At 32.0% G+C, this 15,466-nt stretch overlaps 3 protein-coding genes across 6 annotated transcripts in view; 1 reads left to right on the top strand and 2 right to left on the bottom strand.

The window, feature by feature from the left end:
- The window catches only part of unc79 (UNC-79 domain-containing protein), a 35,593-nt gene extending 34,991 nt beyond the window's left edge, over nt 1–602 (top strand). For all 4 annotated transcript variants that reach the window (XM_088205034.1, XM_088205036.1, XM_088205035.1 and 1 more), the window contains 2 exons: nt 143–265; nt 325–602. In XM_088205034.1, coding sequence (XP_088061160.1) covers nt 143–265; nt 325–546 — 345 coding nt within the window. In that variant the 3' untranslated portion in view covers nt 547–602. The remainder of the gene's footprint in view (nt 1–142; nt 266–324) is intronic.
- A 1,549-nt stretch (nt 603–2,151) lies between these two features.
- Nucleotides 2,152–8,273, bottom strand: LOC148237235 (tyrosyl-DNA phosphodiesterase 1-like). The gene is made up of 11 exons (XM_088205735.1): nt 8,157–8,273; nt 7,050–8,088; nt 6,830–6,982; nt 6,665–6,767; nt 6,478–6,597; nt 6,326–6,421; nt 6,088–6,258; nt 3,072–3,240; nt 2,816–3,006; nt 2,537–2,747; nt 2,152–2,441 (listed from the first exon to the last, which is right to left on the bottom strand). Exons 2-11 carry the CDS (start codon nt 7,258–7,260, stop codon nt 2,313–2,315), a joined length of 1,554 nt encoding a protein of 517 aa, XP_088061861.1. The 5' UTR covers nt 7,261–8,088; nt 8,157–8,273; the 3' UTR covers nt 2,152–2,312.
- Nucleotides 8,274–9,938: 1,665 nt separating this feature from the next.
- Nucleotides 9,939–14,036, bottom strand: LOC148237234 (tyrosyl-DNA phosphodiesterase 1-like). Its single transcript, XM_088181796.1, has 10 exons — nt 13,823–14,036; nt 13,137–13,272; nt 11,873–11,975; nt 11,680–11,802; nt 11,522–11,617; nt 11,286–11,456; nt 11,052–11,220; nt 10,797–10,987; nt 10,517–10,727; nt 9,939–10,259 (listed from the first exon to the last, which is right to left on the bottom strand). The coding sequence occupies exons 2-10, from the start codon at nt 13,237–13,239 to the stop codon at nt 10,134–10,136; spliced, it is 1,293 nt and encodes a 430-aa protein (XP_088037922.1). The 5' UTR covers nt 13,240–13,272; nt 13,823–14,036; the 3' UTR covers nt 9,939–10,133.
- Nucleotides 14,037–15,466: the final 1,430 nt, after the last annotated feature.

Below are 15,466 nucleotides of genomic sequence, written 5' to 3'. Positions count from 1 at the left end.
ATAGAAGTAAATATGTAAAATGTAAAAAAGTATAGTTTATATAAAAAAAAATATCTTTATATCTTCATGGCAAAAAATATTATTTTTATTGATAGTGTAATTTTGCTTTAATTTCTAAAATTAATCAATAACTCAATTTAAGCTTGCCGAAACGGTCAACTTGCACTTTTTAAGTTTATTGGAAGCATTGCTGGAATGCAACTCGATGGTATTGAGTAAGCTTTTACCCTTGTGGAGTCCGGTGCTTTTCTCCCACCACATTCAGGTATGTCTATGTGAATTATTAGAAGTAACGTGTGCTTAATTTTATTATTTACTTATCAGCTTCCCGGGCATCTTCAAATGAGGTTACAGACGTGCAGAAATCTACCACCAGGACAATGCTCCCCGCCGCCTTCTCCGCCGTCGGAAACCGATTGTACTCCACCGCCTTTGGCACCACCCATCGCACATTCGATTCTGTTGCGTTGGTTGCAAAGATTGCAATTCAAAATGGCACAAATTGAGCTTCAAAGTTCCAATGTTACCCAGTTCTACTTTGTTTAATTATAATTATTGTCGATGAGGTGTGTAGGATTTCTAATAAACAAAGTATTTCATTAGCGTTAGTTTAATTTTAGGAGATTAGTCCAGGGGCGTCATTTGGACGGGGGGGAGGGGACTTGGGAAAAATATGCATTAAATGACATGCATTTTTCTGGCCGAATTCAAGGGATTCGAATTCAAATTCCCCCAAATGATGTTCCTGTTTAGAATCCACGTCTAAAGCAATAAAATCATGCCGTCGCAATGAAAACCCTCGGTTGTCTAGCATTCATTTTAAAACAATATTATAACCTACTTGAGAATGAAATGAAGCATATTTGAACCTAATTTTGATTCTCGTTTAAGGATCACAACTTATCGCTGTTTGGTTATATATGCTAAAATATTGCAAATATTATTATTTGCTGTTATAATGTCCATAGCACATTATAACTGCGGATAATTTATATTTGTATTTATACTTTTGGAGCGATAGTCGCATTAAATTCACAAGTAAATTATGTATAAAAAAAACTGATTGTCGAATAATTTTTCAAATTATCTATTGTTATCTTGTGCATGACTAATGTATATATTATGGTAAAAGTCAGTGTTCAGCCGTGATTTAAAAAAAATAGGTACATTTTAATTACCAATGTGCAATGCTCAAAAACCATCGTTTTTATACCCCAATTATGTGACACTAATGTGATGTGTGTGTGCATATTTGACAGTTACGAAACGTCCATTTGCTGCCAAACCAAAACCAAATCTGAACAAATATAATGGTTAATTTATTAAGTTAGGTTTTGGTTTGAACATAATAGTCAGAAACGCGCGAATTATGTGATCTTACTGTAACGGGCATGCGCAGTTTGGGTATAAAACCGGTATTTTTGAGCATGGAACACCTGGTAATTAATAAGTATCAAAAATTAGATTTCTTAAAAAATATATTATGCAGATTTCTTAAGGACACGATAACTGCCATTGTTTTAATTATATCGACATGAAACTTATTCTAAAAATAGATTTTGTAAATATTTTAACTAAGATTGTTAGCCAGTCTGATCTGCCATATTGTTTCAAAATGGCGGCTAATTAAAACATGAACAATTTTGTAACTCAACCACTTTATTGGTGCCTTTGCCGGATAAACAATGAGTTGATCATATTTAATCATATTTTGTAGGTTTAATCTTTAATGAATTCAATTGTCGAACTAGACGTTGTTAAACCCCCAGCCGATGTTTGCATAGAAGAAACTTATCTATAACATACTAACTGTGAATTATGTTAGTGAATGTGTATCACAAGTGAAGTTATATTTTTACTCGCGTTTCTTAGGATTAATGCCATGCCATTGTACTATGTATCTACGCACGACCACGCCGGCCAGTCAGCTGTTATTGGGTATTTGTTGTCCACTCGAATAGTTATGAAGCAGCCGAGCAACACAGAGAATTTTAATAACTTTATTGTATAAAAATCACTTGATTTACTATAAACGATTATTCAGGTAGACTGAATACTAATATGATAAAAAAATTGAACAATGAAAGAAAATATTGGTAAAAATTAGATTGATACATAAAATTTATTCGATTGACTAAATATACATACAAATTCAAAGTAAGAGATATTATTATTCTAATAAACACAACTTTCCACTGACATGTGCAAATCCAAATTTTTAGATGATTTATTTATTAATTTTAAGAAAATAATATTGGTATATATAAACTTTTGATTTTATTTTAATATAAATATAATCTTAAAATGATTAACTAGTAATAAAATATATTCCTGGAGAGCCATGGCAAATCGCTCGATGAATAAGGAACGGGTGGGAGATCATATGGCACTGGTAACTTATCTTCATCAAGAATATCGATTGAAAAGGCATTCTTCGAAATCTGGAATACAAACCGATAATTATTGAGTTATTATAAATTTATATCAAATGGCTTACTATATATACTGCTTGAAATATTAACAAAATAGCATTTACCACAAATTTTGGAATAAACAGAACACCGGCTTCGTATGAATTAACTCGTAACGCATTCGATCGTTTAATCGGAACACCCCAACCCGATTTCGATACATTCGCCGATGACAGAAGATAATAAGCGGCTTTCTTCTCATCTGGAGAAATTCTCAAGTAGCTCTTTATGTGTGGCATAGCACTGTTTCTATTCGAATTTACGGCTGACCATTGACTGTGTGAAATTATTTACATGTTCGCCATATTAAAATATAAGAAAAATGTTAAATTTTTCATACTCACTGGAAGAAAGAATTCAACCAAAGTTGCTTACGATGCCTTGAACTACAGTAAGGAAGAAAGAAGCGTTTATTTGATTGCAAACAGTTGTTTATCGATGGATAAATATATTTCAATTTCGGATTTTTGCACAAGAACGATTCCTCTTTGATGATGTTGCAAAAGTTTGACTGAAAATCACCGCATAACCATTGCTGTAAAAGATAACATCGTTATAATTATATAATAGAAGTGTAATCGATAATATATTTTAATATACCGATGGGTCTTTCCCGTAAGATCCGACACTCGACGATTGGACAATCAAATCCCATCGTTCATTTTCCGATTGTGGAATCGCACAATGTTTGGAAAGCAAATCTCCCACTCTTTTCATAGCCCATCTGTTATTTTTATGGATTCCAGGCACCGAACCGATGAAGAAAACGCTGAAATAAGTATTTACCAAACTTTACTGTATAATTTAACACTTTTCAACAATCATTTTTCGCATAGTCTATATCAGTGGTTCCCAAAGTGGTCCCTACGGACCCCCAGAGGTCCCCGGAATCATTCAGGGGGTCCGTGGAAAATTAAAATTGATTTGGGGGTCCCTGAACAACGTCAGGGGTCCGGGCAAGGTTTAATATAAAATAAAGAAATTGTGACACATTTTTATTAATATGGAAGTTAAAATAAATAACAATGAATAAAAAAAATCACAATAATTGTTATTTGCTAAATGTTTGGAAACTGATACGAAATGTGAAACGTTATTTACTGAATTAAAAGATTTTTCGGTGTAAAAGCTATACCCTTGACTAATATCATCTCCGTTGCTACTGACGGTGCTCCGGCAATAGTAGGACGACATTGAGGCATGAGAATGTATTAACGGTACATTGTGTCATTCATCGACTTTATTTGCTCACAAAAAAACTTAGTGAACGTTTGCATGAATCACTACATTATGTCATTAGAGCAGTTAATAAAATCAAAAGGAATGCCTTAAATGAGAGATTATTTGCTCAACTTTGTTTGAAAAACGATGATGACTTATGAGTATAATCGTTTACTATTTAAAACAGAAGTACGTTGGTTATCTAGAAGTGGATGTTTGGATCGCTTCTATTCGCTCTTTGATTCAGTGTTGGAATTCCTGGAGAGTATATAGACTATGATTTGCGTCACAATTTAAATATCCCAAAAAATGACATCGCTTATATGACTGATTTATTTGCCAGATTTAACGAGACTAATTTGAAACTACAAGGTGACACATAAAATGTAATCAAAACTAAAGTGTAATATCTGCGTTTGTTGCAAAACTTTTGCTGTACAAACACAACTAGGGAAGAGGAGAATATTCTCAGTTTCCAATCTTTCAAAATTGCAAAATAGAGATGAAGATTTGTTTGCTTATTGTCAACACTTACCATCGCTTCATTCGGACCTTAACAAAAGATATTCTTCACTTGGATATTCCCGACTGGGTGTTGAACCCTTTTGCAAGTAGTCAAACTCAGAGCACAAATACATATGAATACATACTAATACAGGAGCAACTTATTAAATTATCCACAAATTAGGAGCTGAAACCAATGTTTCAACAAGGATACGACAACATTCTGGTTACAAAAACAGATTCCAATTTTATATCCAGCATTATGGGTTATTGTACAGAAGCTGTTGATTGCTTTTTCGTCTATTTGGTAGAACGTGGATACAAAAATAAAGAAACCGACTAGAAATTAGTACTCGTGGGGATTTGAGGTTGCTATTCACAAACATTGAGCCGGACATAAATACACTCATAACATCTTATCAGGTTCATCCAAGTCATTTAATTATTTTTTTTTATTTTAAAACAAAAGTTATAATTTTAATAAATACTTCTTCAACAAAATGTTTTAGTTATATTTTATTTTTTGTCACCATTTACCATTCAAGATATGAAAGTTAAATTTATAATTTTTCTATTATGCATTTATGTAATTTTTCACCCAGGGTCCGTGGGCAAGTATTGAGTATGAATAGGGGTCCTTGGGCCAAAAGAGTTTGGGAACCAATGGTCTATATAAATAAAAGGCAATGTTCGCATGTGTGTACTCTATAGACTCAAAAACGACTACACCGATTTCGCTGACAATTTCAGAGTTTCTTCTTATTAATGTCGGGAGTGTTTAGAGAGCGATTTGAATGAAATCCGACAGATAATGCTGTTGTTTTTATCGTGTTGTTAGACTCAAACACGCTCCCGATAATTTTGACGTCATATCATGCATGATGTCACATCATCGCCATCAATTTTTCTGTTTTAATATATTTTAATTTAGTATTAAATATTCGCATCCTGTCACATATAACCCATAAATTAATAAGCCTTAGACGCTCGCCACCGTTATAATTATTATTTAAATGTATCTCAAATTACTGATATTGTTCAGACAATGTTTTACATATATTTGTGCATGGCCGAATAAAATTGTGTTACGGCCGTGCGTGGGTTTTTTCTGTGACAGATGTGACAGATGTGCGTCAGCGTAAGGAGCCCGAGAATGTAAACTCTGATAATAAAGCGTTTTAATAGATCGAGACGTTTCTTCGAGAAGAAAAGACGGCCATCTCCAAAGGGGAGAAGTCGCAACAGATATAGTGACATCATATTTAATTTATTTAATTCTCTGATTTAGCAATAGCGAAGCATTGCCAGTTCCTCTAGTTTTTCATAAAAATAACTATATTATTTACAACTTAATAAAAATGCTCTAAATTAGTATTATCAGTGCAAGCGTTACATATAAATAATGACTTTATATTTGTTTATTGTTGAACTATACTTATAGCAGGACTCCAAGTGACTTAAAAAAATTCAAAGCAAAACCACTGCAAAGTTCGCTAGCCAACTTGTTTCAAAATGTTGAAAAATTTTTAATTTTGGAAAAAAGTATAGAGATAAAAATATTAGTCATTTATGTGGGTTTATTGATATTGTCATACTTGTTCTAAAACTAGTTTTTGTATTTACTCGGATAATTTCGTTAGTTGTCATGCTATGCTTATCAGAATTAAAATGGCAGCTTTTAAAAAAATTGTAAATTCGTTTCAATAAAATTATCTAGGTGTAAAAGCATTCAAAAATATAAAAAAATTTTTTTTTTTTAATTTTTAGCCCTGTTTAGTAAAAATCCTAGAGAAAATAATTAAGAAATCTATAATAAAAACTTCTTTTACCAGACAGAATTTTTTACAGTACGTAAGGCGTTGTTAAGATATTTATATTAAACTAAACAAACCTGATTGCGGAGAAATCTGCACGTTTTATCTTGTCTATAAATTTTTTTAAGCAAGGTGTTTTATACTCATTGAAGTATTCCAAGAGAGAAGTTTTAAAGCCGGTAGGGGACTCTCCGGCATTGACGTCAGACGAATCTGTCAAACACGGACACTTAGGACTCATCCATAGACTGAAAATTTAATTTAATCATGCCAATAAATAACATCTTTTATTTTTTTTAACATATAAAATGTCACCTTTGAGTTCTATAATCCCAATCCGCTGCGTATAAATTCGCCGTAGAAACGACAACTCTCAACGAGTCATCTTCATAGCAAAGCACAGAAATTTTTCTAGAAAAAACTTTGAATTTGAACGAGAAGTACAAAATTAATAATTCGCTACTTACGAATGATGTTCAGAACCCGTTGATAAATGTTCGCGATTAACCTCAACATTCGGTATCGTCTCATTTATGAAATTTAAATTTGATTTATGATTACCGTATATTATGGTCAAAGGCTTGTTTCTGCATATTAACAAAAAATATATGTTAAATAATTTTGATAAGGTACTTATAGATATTTAACACTCACATGTATCCGGCGGAATCGTATTTGAGCAAAACCCAATCGATGTCTATCAAATAAGTCATTTGAAGAGACATTTCCAAGGAACCCAAACTTGGATCCAGCAAGTCTGTAAAATAATTAGTTTGATTAATATACAAACCTTTATTAATTATCTAGTTTAAGCAGTACCTGAAAACGTAATAGAAAGTGGTCGTTTAGAAGTGTCCGGAGCTGAAGTAATAGCATTGTAAAAAATATGATAAGGAGCCGATTGTGCATGTTTTTCTGCCATATCCATTTTAGTATATGTATCTTTTTTATATAAATCTAGGGTAGGCTTAGCTGAAAGTAAAAGTTAATTCGACTGATGCGCCAAGTGATTGATTGAATGTGATCGATGACAACTTACGATCGTTTGTAATTGTAACCGTTGGGTTTGTCGACCAAGTATTCGGGTCGCTCATATTTACTTCGATCACAGTGGACAACCTTCGAGGGAGATGATACTTTAACAAATAAACAATAAAATTACAAGTTTCATGTACCACATTCCAACACAAACAATAGCAGCTTTGTATTCGCTCAACACAAACAATAACAGCTTTGTAAGATATTTCCATTAAGCCAGTAGAGGATTAAAGACCTGTAAAATTTGTCATCTGAGTCTAATCTACAGATAAAGAATGCTTTATGAACAATGGTCTTCATTGCAATAATGCCCCAGACTCCTCATTAAAATGAGTCAGACATAGCCGATGAACGTTTTCAGTTGTTCCTACTATAACCATCAGTCATTATAACTCTATATCATGTGACTTAAAACATGCGTAATTCAAGTGGTTATTACACAATTTTCATATTTATTCATTTTCAATTGAATGTGATAGGGTCTCTCTCGCCTTTACTCATTATCATAGTAAACCCCCAATTCATACACTCATTTTCTAATGTGTTTATTAACGTTTTCGTAATGGACATTGTTCATTTTTTCTCCATCTATTCCACTTTGGTTATCGATTGCCTTGTTGAAGACTATTTCCGAACATGGATTGTTCCCATATCTTTGACCTTTACTAATATATGCCGTGCAAAAAAAAGTTGTAAGTCAAAATATGTTGTAACTTTTCTAAAAAATTGCGTTAGAAGGTATCTCCTATATTTTTTAGCCAGCTTAATTTGTTTTTGTCCTCGCAGCGGACACGACTGGCTTCTCAAAATCTTGGCTGCGGCAGCCCCAGGTTACCTAGTGTGCGGTCAGACTAAGGTGATCAAATATCCTCCTTGAACAAAAATTTCTTAAAATGACCTTTTTATTTTTAGTGTCTTCCTTTGATATCAACTGTTAATCAACGAAGCAGACATATTTATTTATTTAGATTAAATTAAGAACAAGTTACCCCAATGCGTCACGATGGCCGAAAACAACACACAAAAAAATGTATATTTAACTAAAATAATACAAAAAAAATAATAAAAAATCATAAAAAAAATAATAAAAAAAATTTGTGATACGAACTAGATCAGCTCCTCGTAGCTAATATTAAAAAGGTCAATGTGTAATGCCAGCGTATTAAGGAGCCGCGTTCTGAGACCCAAAACTGGAATTCCTTGAGAATAGCTGGATTGTAGACGGCACCCTTTAGTAATTTTCAGAAATGCTTAGCGACATACAACTTTCTGCGAAAACTCAGCGAATAGTATGTATATACCTTATGCATGTACATATATTATATATGTACATATATTTTCTCCAATCGTCAATATAACATTACAGTTTTCATTATATTTTCTAATTCATATATTTGAACCTGTAATTCGAATTTCTTTATGAATCAAAATAGTTGATACTTTTATTTTACTAAACGAATTTAAAAGCCAAGATTTAATTTAATCTGATTCGAAATTTTTGTAATAAAATGACTTACATACGAAACGCCCAGTAATCTAAATACCCAATAAACATGATTATTAGTTTCAAATCAAAGACAGTAAAGATAATATGTTTATTTACTTTCTGCGTCGAATTCCCACGAGTAGGGATTCCAATCCCGAGCCAAAATTTTGATCCCGGTATTTCGGTATTACAATTAGTCGATCCCGGGACCAGTCCCGGGATAGTTTTCATGTAGTTTTATAGATAAAAATAATTTAAAATGAATAATACAATATATTTTTACATCTGTTTTTTATAACGTACAATGTATAAAGTACGTATAATTTTAGTATTGGGCTTAAAATAGAAAATAATATAATACAAATAAAAAAATTAAGGTCTTATATATTTATTTGAGAAGATAAAAAATTAACTTTTGACAATGTATGTACATATGTACATTCATAGACACAATTAATGGAAAACATTATTTTGAATAAGACTCACGAAGTAACATCAAAGCATCAAGCGTTTCATTATTTAGCCTTGATCTGATTTTGGTTCCTAAGCAGCCTGCTGCTGAAAAAACACGTTCAGACTCACAGCCTCAAAGATTCACAGATGACGCGTGCAACTCGCGCAAGTTTGTACACGAAATATTACGATTTTGTCAATAATAATTCGATTATGCTTGATAAATCAATCAATCCAAAAAATTCGGGATTATGTTTTATAATCCCGGGACTCATCGGGTATTGAAAATCGTTCGGGATCCCGGGATTCCGGGATCCGGGATCTCGGGATTGGAATCCCTACCCACGAGAGATGAAATTTTGAACTTAGCACAACCTCAACTGTACGCATTAAGGGCAAGAATTGTCAGTGTTGTCAGCTTTACACTTTCATCTCATACCTGGTGCTTTCCCTGTAGCAATTGAGTACTTTTCCTTGATTTTGTTATTGTGTGCAAAACGATAGATGCTATAATATAAGGTGATCAGACGTCTTCCTTTGTCTTCCATTAACAAAAAATTCCAAAATGACCTTTTATGAATCCAGTAGCATTTTCTCCTCCGCAAAAATATCAGAGATGGCATTTGAGCAAACATTTTCGTAATGACCTCTTTTTTAGCTCCCATGGAAACCTGTCCTCCTTTACCTTCAAGGGTTTTAAATACTAATTTCAGCACTGGCCCATTAGTGACCCATAACAGCATACTGTATGTTTCGCATAGTTCACTGTGCGCCGACGAATTGCTTTAGTTTTTTATTATTAAAATTATGACCATCGTGACATGTCATGTTAACTTAACGTGTCACGATTATCAAAAATATAAAATATATTACAATTTACATTATGCAGTGTTTTTCTTCAGCTTAAGCGCCATCTTAATACATATTTTAGAAAAAAAAAACACACAACAGCAATTTAATTTTAATTTTATTTGAATTGTTGGAGCCTATTTACATTTAAATTATGTTATGGCCAAAACTTGGCGGCACTTGGGTAACACTGGCGGACCTTTTTTTCTCTCGACTAGCAATCTTCAGGTTCCCGTTAATCATCTCTAAAAAAAAAACATTACTGCAGCGGCTCATTCTGTGTCTAATTGCCAACCGTCACCATTGCGTCACAAAAGGTGTAAAAGCATGATCATCAGGCGAGTACTGAATTGGTGGAAGATCATAAGGCAATGGCAGCTTATCGTCATCGAGAAGATCGATTGAGAAAAAATCTTTAGAAACCTGAAATATAAATTTATTTTTATATTAGCAATATTATAAATGTGCAAGGTCTTTTTAACTAGTGATTATTAGAAATTCATTCGGAAATTCAATAGCAAAGACCCTCGATAAAATGGCCGTCATGCGCGGATCAAGGTAGCAGGCGAAAGAAAAAACCCTTACTTATCTTCAAAGGGAAATTTAAATTAATTTCATTAATTATATAAAAAAAAATATATTCAATAAAATTGTGTTAAAATTAAATAAATATAACGTACTACAAATTTAGGAATAAAGAGAATTCCGGCTTCGTATGAATTAACCCTTAAATTATTATCCCATTTCATTAGAGTACCCCATGCCGATTTTGACGCATTAGCTGAAGTTAATAGATAATAGGCAGCTCTTTTGGTATCTGGGGAAATTCGCAAGTAGCTCTTCATGTGTGGTAAAGCTCTGGTTCTTCCCGAGTTTACAGCTGACCATTGGCTGAAATAAAGTAGTGTATTTTTTCTCATGTTTTGGTAAGCGTTAATTTTATAAATATTCAATACTCACTACAACAAAGGTTCTAACCAAAGTTGTTCACTGTGCACATCTCTTTTGTACGACATGGAGAAAAACCCATTTGATTCCGAAACGTTTTTAACCGAGGGATATATAAATTTCAGGCTTGGATTTTTCGATGAAATTGAGTTTTTTCCAAAATTAATACAAAAATTGGACATAAAATCACTTAACAACCATAGCTGAAAGATATATCAATATATTAATTTCATATTTCATTAAATAAACGCTTTGATTGAATCTCACCGACGGATTTGACCCGTATTTTCCGACGCCCGTTGACTGAATCACTAGTTCCCATTGCTCGTTTTCCGACTGTGGAATCACACAATACTTAGAAAGCAAATCTCTAATTCTAAGCATTGCCCATTTATTGTCACAATGAAATCCTGGAACTGAAGCGACGAAGAAAACACTGAAATAATATACACTTCGTTAATTAACTTTTACCTTATTATATTTATATGTACTTGAACAAACTTAATGGCCGAGAAATCTGCATGCTTTATCTTGTTCACGAACTTGTTTAAGCAATGCATTTTGTGCGAAAGGAAGTACTCCAAAAGCGAAGATTTAAAACCAGTCGGAGACTCTCCGGCTTCGATGTCCGACGCATCGTCTAAACGCGGACATTTGGGACTCACCCATAGACTGAAACGAAATAAGCTCATTGCCATCTGTGTCATCCTTTATATTTCATACCGATCGAGTATTACCCTTGAGTTCTAAACTCCCAATCTGTTGGAATTAAATTCGCCGTAGAAACGACAACTCTCAAAGATCCATCTTTGTAGCAAAAAATAGACAACTTTCTACAAATATAAAAAATAAACAAATCACAATATCCACAATTTAAAAATAAAATGCTTCTTACGTATGATAGTGTCCATATTTAGTAGGCATTTTTATACGATACACTTCCACATTTGGTTTCCTCTGATTTATTGTAATCATAGGCAAGTCCTTATCACCGTACATTATGGTCAACGGCTTATCCCTGTATGTTTAATTGCAAGAATAATTATATCGATAAATTTAGCACATACCTTTCAATATGAAACACTTACCCATATCCAGCAATATCGTATTCACGTAAAATCCAGTCAATGTCTATCCTAAAAGTTGACTGTAACGACATTTCTAAGGAACCAAAACTGGGATCCAGCAAGTCTGTAAAATAATGTAAATCATTGTAAAATATATTTTTTTGTCCAAGCATTTAGATAATGAAATTCCTAATACTATCTTGCTCTAGCATTTTTTTAAGTTTTATTTATTTAAAATGATATTTTATGTTTATTCACAAATAAAGTTTTGCGTAGAGATGAAAAAATCAATTGGGTGACTCAATCGATTTCCACGTCCAAAGGTTTAAGTAAAACAGTTAGAACAGAACACCAACTTTATCCCACTTAGTTAAAATAAGTATGATAACAAACATTAATCGAAAACATAATTAAAAAATTTCATCAGCCGAGGTCGCAAGAATTAGGTTCAATTTTGTATATACAATAAATCCGCGAAAAAGTTTTTTAAATTATTTTGATTTATATTTAAAAACCTTTTTGACTATTGTATCTTATTCTTTAATAATAAAATAAATATGACTTTTTAACCTCTTTATTTTATATTGTAGTTATGATTTTTATGTGTTTTGAGTAGCTGTTATTTCGGAAAAAAGATGGCGGATTAGGAGGTACTCAAAAATCTATTTTTAGAATAAGTTTTAAGACGATATGATTAAAACTACCATTTTTAAAAACCCACAAAAATATGTAGTTAAATTATTTTAATCCTCTACTTTTTATCTATTTTTGTTGCAATTTTTTAATTTTTTGAATAGCCGTTATTTTAAATAAAATGGCAGATGAACCTGTTTCATTAACTTTGCCGAGATTTTTAATAAGACTATTTTCAGAAAAAGACTGTTGATAAAAAAGACAACGAACTTACAGAAATTTTAAAATTACCAAAAAAAAGATAAGACCTTTTTATGGTTAGTTTTCCAAACACTAAATTGGCAAAAAAAAGTTTAAATCTGGCTAAAAACCATATATTGTCCCTACGACCACTACGAAGCGTCGAGGTTTCCGTTCCGCATATTCGACTATCGGCGGTAGTTAGTGTCACGCTTTAAATGGATTTTACTAATAAATGTCGATACTTAGTGGAAGTGTGATTGGACCTTTTTAATGGGATTTTTTGTATATTTTGTGTAAACTTGTACCCCCGATCCAAAAGTAATCAATAAATTAATAATTTATAATAAATTGTTATTTCCTTGTTTTATAATAATATTTGCACTGTGATAAACTATGTATACGGCTATACCTTGAAAAGTGATGCTCAGCGGATGATCGAGAGTCTTCGGAGATGTTGGTATAGCATTATAAAAAATATGATATGGGGCCGAATTTTTGTGTTTTTCTTCCATATTTATTTTTTATATGACCTTATCGTTGTTCTGCTGAAAATTAAAAAAAAAGGTTTTGTTCTTTATTCACTGTTTTAAATAAACATATACTTTTTAGTATATATTTATACGGATAGATTTGTGCCAGTTTTAATCTGATATATATATCCTATTTTTCATTTCAAAATAAACCACTGATATGTGAAAGTTTAAAAATTGTAGGGTTTCGGAGACAATCAAGAAGCTAATTTTTACATCAAACAAATTTTAACTAAACATATATAATTAATATCATAAACAGAAAGAGAGACTTAATATTATAATTTATTCGTTAATGTAGTTTTATTTTTGCGGATTGTCTTTGGAATATTATTATATAAATTAATCTCAGATATTTGAAACTGTACTTCGAATTTCTTTATCAATCGAAATAGTTGATAATTTAAATTTATTAAATGAATTTAAAAGCCAAGATTTAATTTAATCTGATTCGAAATTTTCGTAATATTATTCCTTACATACGAAACACCCAGTAATCTAAATACCCAATAAACATGATTATTAGTTTCAAATCAAAGACAGTAAAGATAATATTTTTACGTACTTGCTGCGTCGAATTCCCACGAGAGATAAAATTTTGAACTTAACACGATCTCAACTATACGCCTTATGGGCAAGAATAGTCAGTGTTGTCAGCTTTACAATTTCATCTCATACCTGGTGCTTTCCCTGTAACAATTCGGTACTTTTCCTTGATTTTGTTCTTGTGTGCAAAACGATAGATGCTATAATATAAGGTGATCAGACGTCTTCCTGTCTTAAATTAACAAAAAATTCCATAATGACCTTTTATGAGTTTGGTAGCATTTTTTCCTCCCAAAAATATCGGAGATGGCATTTGAGCAAACATTTTCGTAATAACCTATTTTTTTATCAACCATGGAAACCTGTCCTCATTTACTTTCAAGGATTTTAAATGCAAATTTCTGCGATGACCTTTTTTTATTTTAGGTCCCGTAGCAATTTGTTCTTATTTGCCCCCCTCGAACAAAAAAGTGTCCTCCTTTGATATTTTTTTTAATTTCTGCGATGAAAATGATTGAATATATTTTAAATGCCGTAAAATAATAATAGGAATTATTTGAATCGGCTATAGCCGGTTGTTCTTCGTTGCAATGGCAAATTTTTTTTCGAGCTGACGTCGAGCTGTCCGTGTCGACTTCAGTAAAAAGCGGTGTAAGCCGAGATAGTCTCAGCTGATTAGCTGACTTTTGAGGTAGGTCGACGAAAAAACTGATCACTCGTCGACCAACCGGTATTAGTTGGAATCCAAAGTCGAACATCGATATTAACAAAAAGTGATCTAAACCCCAGAAAAAATAAGTTTTTACCGAAAATCTAAACATATTGCGCAATATCATCCTTGTTTTTTTGCGATTTCAGCTCCCTGATTTAGTATCTGTTTTAATGCACTTTTTGTGCAAGAAATTTCAGTATTTAATGTTTAAAATACTATACACGCGTTTATTGCAAGATTAAGATTACAGAAAAAGTTATTCATACAAATTAAGTAGAAGTTGCTGGTTCCAAACCACTAAAAATATGAAACAATACAAATATTATAGTAATAATATAACATTAATGAATTATTGGGTTCAATGCTATTTATAACTATCAATCGAACTGAAGATCTGAAGTTACTGAAAATTATACATTTATAATACGACATTGATATTAATTAAACACTGCTTCTTCACCTTTTGAGTGGTATCGCCGCACACGTATGGGGTCGAAATAGTTATATATTTATAACTTCAGAAATAAAATAAAATTTATATATTATTTTTTTTAATTTGAATAAGTGTTGTTGGGGGAGGTTGAGCCGTTGCAGTAGTATTTTATTGAGAATTATGATGAAGTTACATGTTAGAATATTATTAATATACAGTCAACGAGTAGGAGGCACCAGCCGATGCACTAACTGAAGAAATCAGTGTTACCAAAGCGCCGCCAAGTTTTGGCCATAATAAACTTAAATAAAATATCGTATATTAGTTATATAAAAAATATAGAACCTCTGAATTCATATAAAAAAATTAACGAAAACCAAATATGTTAAATAAATTAACGAAATTTAACAGTAGAAAAGTGTTGAAATAAATTATTAAAACATCCTAATACAATAAAGTAGTAACATGAATCAAACCAATAAAACGCGGAAAATCGCTGAGTTTTCTTATAATTTACT

Source organism: Plectrocnemia conspersa, unplaced genomic scaffold (genome assembly GCF_051122295.1).
Source record: "Plectrocnemia conspersa isolate PC_06_02 unplaced genomic scaffold, ASM5112229v1 ptg000002l, whole genome shotgun sequence".
Taxonomy (NCBI): Eukaryota; Metazoa; Arthropoda; class Insecta; order Trichoptera; family Polycentropodidae; genus Plectrocnemia; species Plectrocnemia conspersa.
Note: the sequence above shows the minus strand (reverse complement) of the source record. Positions and strands in the feature narration are given on the sequence as shown.

What these genes read in the sequence shown, in the direction of transcription:
- LOC148237235 (XM_088205735.1), bottom strand. Translation starts at nt 7,260, where the DNA reads ATGGAAATATCTTACAAAGCTGTTATTGTTTGTGTTGAGCGAATACAA. An exon ending in GGTTACAATTACAAACGATC is followed by an intron (nt 6,983 to 7,049) that starts GTAAGTTGTCAT and finishes TTTTACTTTCAG; the next exon opens with CTAAGCCTACCCTAGATTTA. An exon ending in ACGGGTTCTGAACATCATTC is followed by an intron (nt 6,422 to 6,477) that starts GTAAGTAGCGAA and finishes AGTTTTTTCTAG; the next exon opens with AAAAATTTCTGTGCTTTGCT.
- LOC148237234 (XM_088181796.1), bottom strand. Translation starts at nt 13,239, where the DNA reads ATGGAAGAAAAACACAAAAATTCGGCCCCATATCATATTTTTTATAAT. An exon ending in TGGGAGTTTAGAACTCAAGG is followed by an intron (nt 11,457 to 11,521) that starts GTAATACTCGAT and finishes ATTTCGTTTCAG; the next exon opens with TCTATGGGTGAGTCCCAAAT. An exon ending in TCTTTATTCCTAAATTTGTA is followed by an intron (nt 10,260 to 10,516) that starts GTACGTTATATT and finishes TTTATATTTCAG; the next exon opens with GTTTCTAAAGATTTTTTCTC.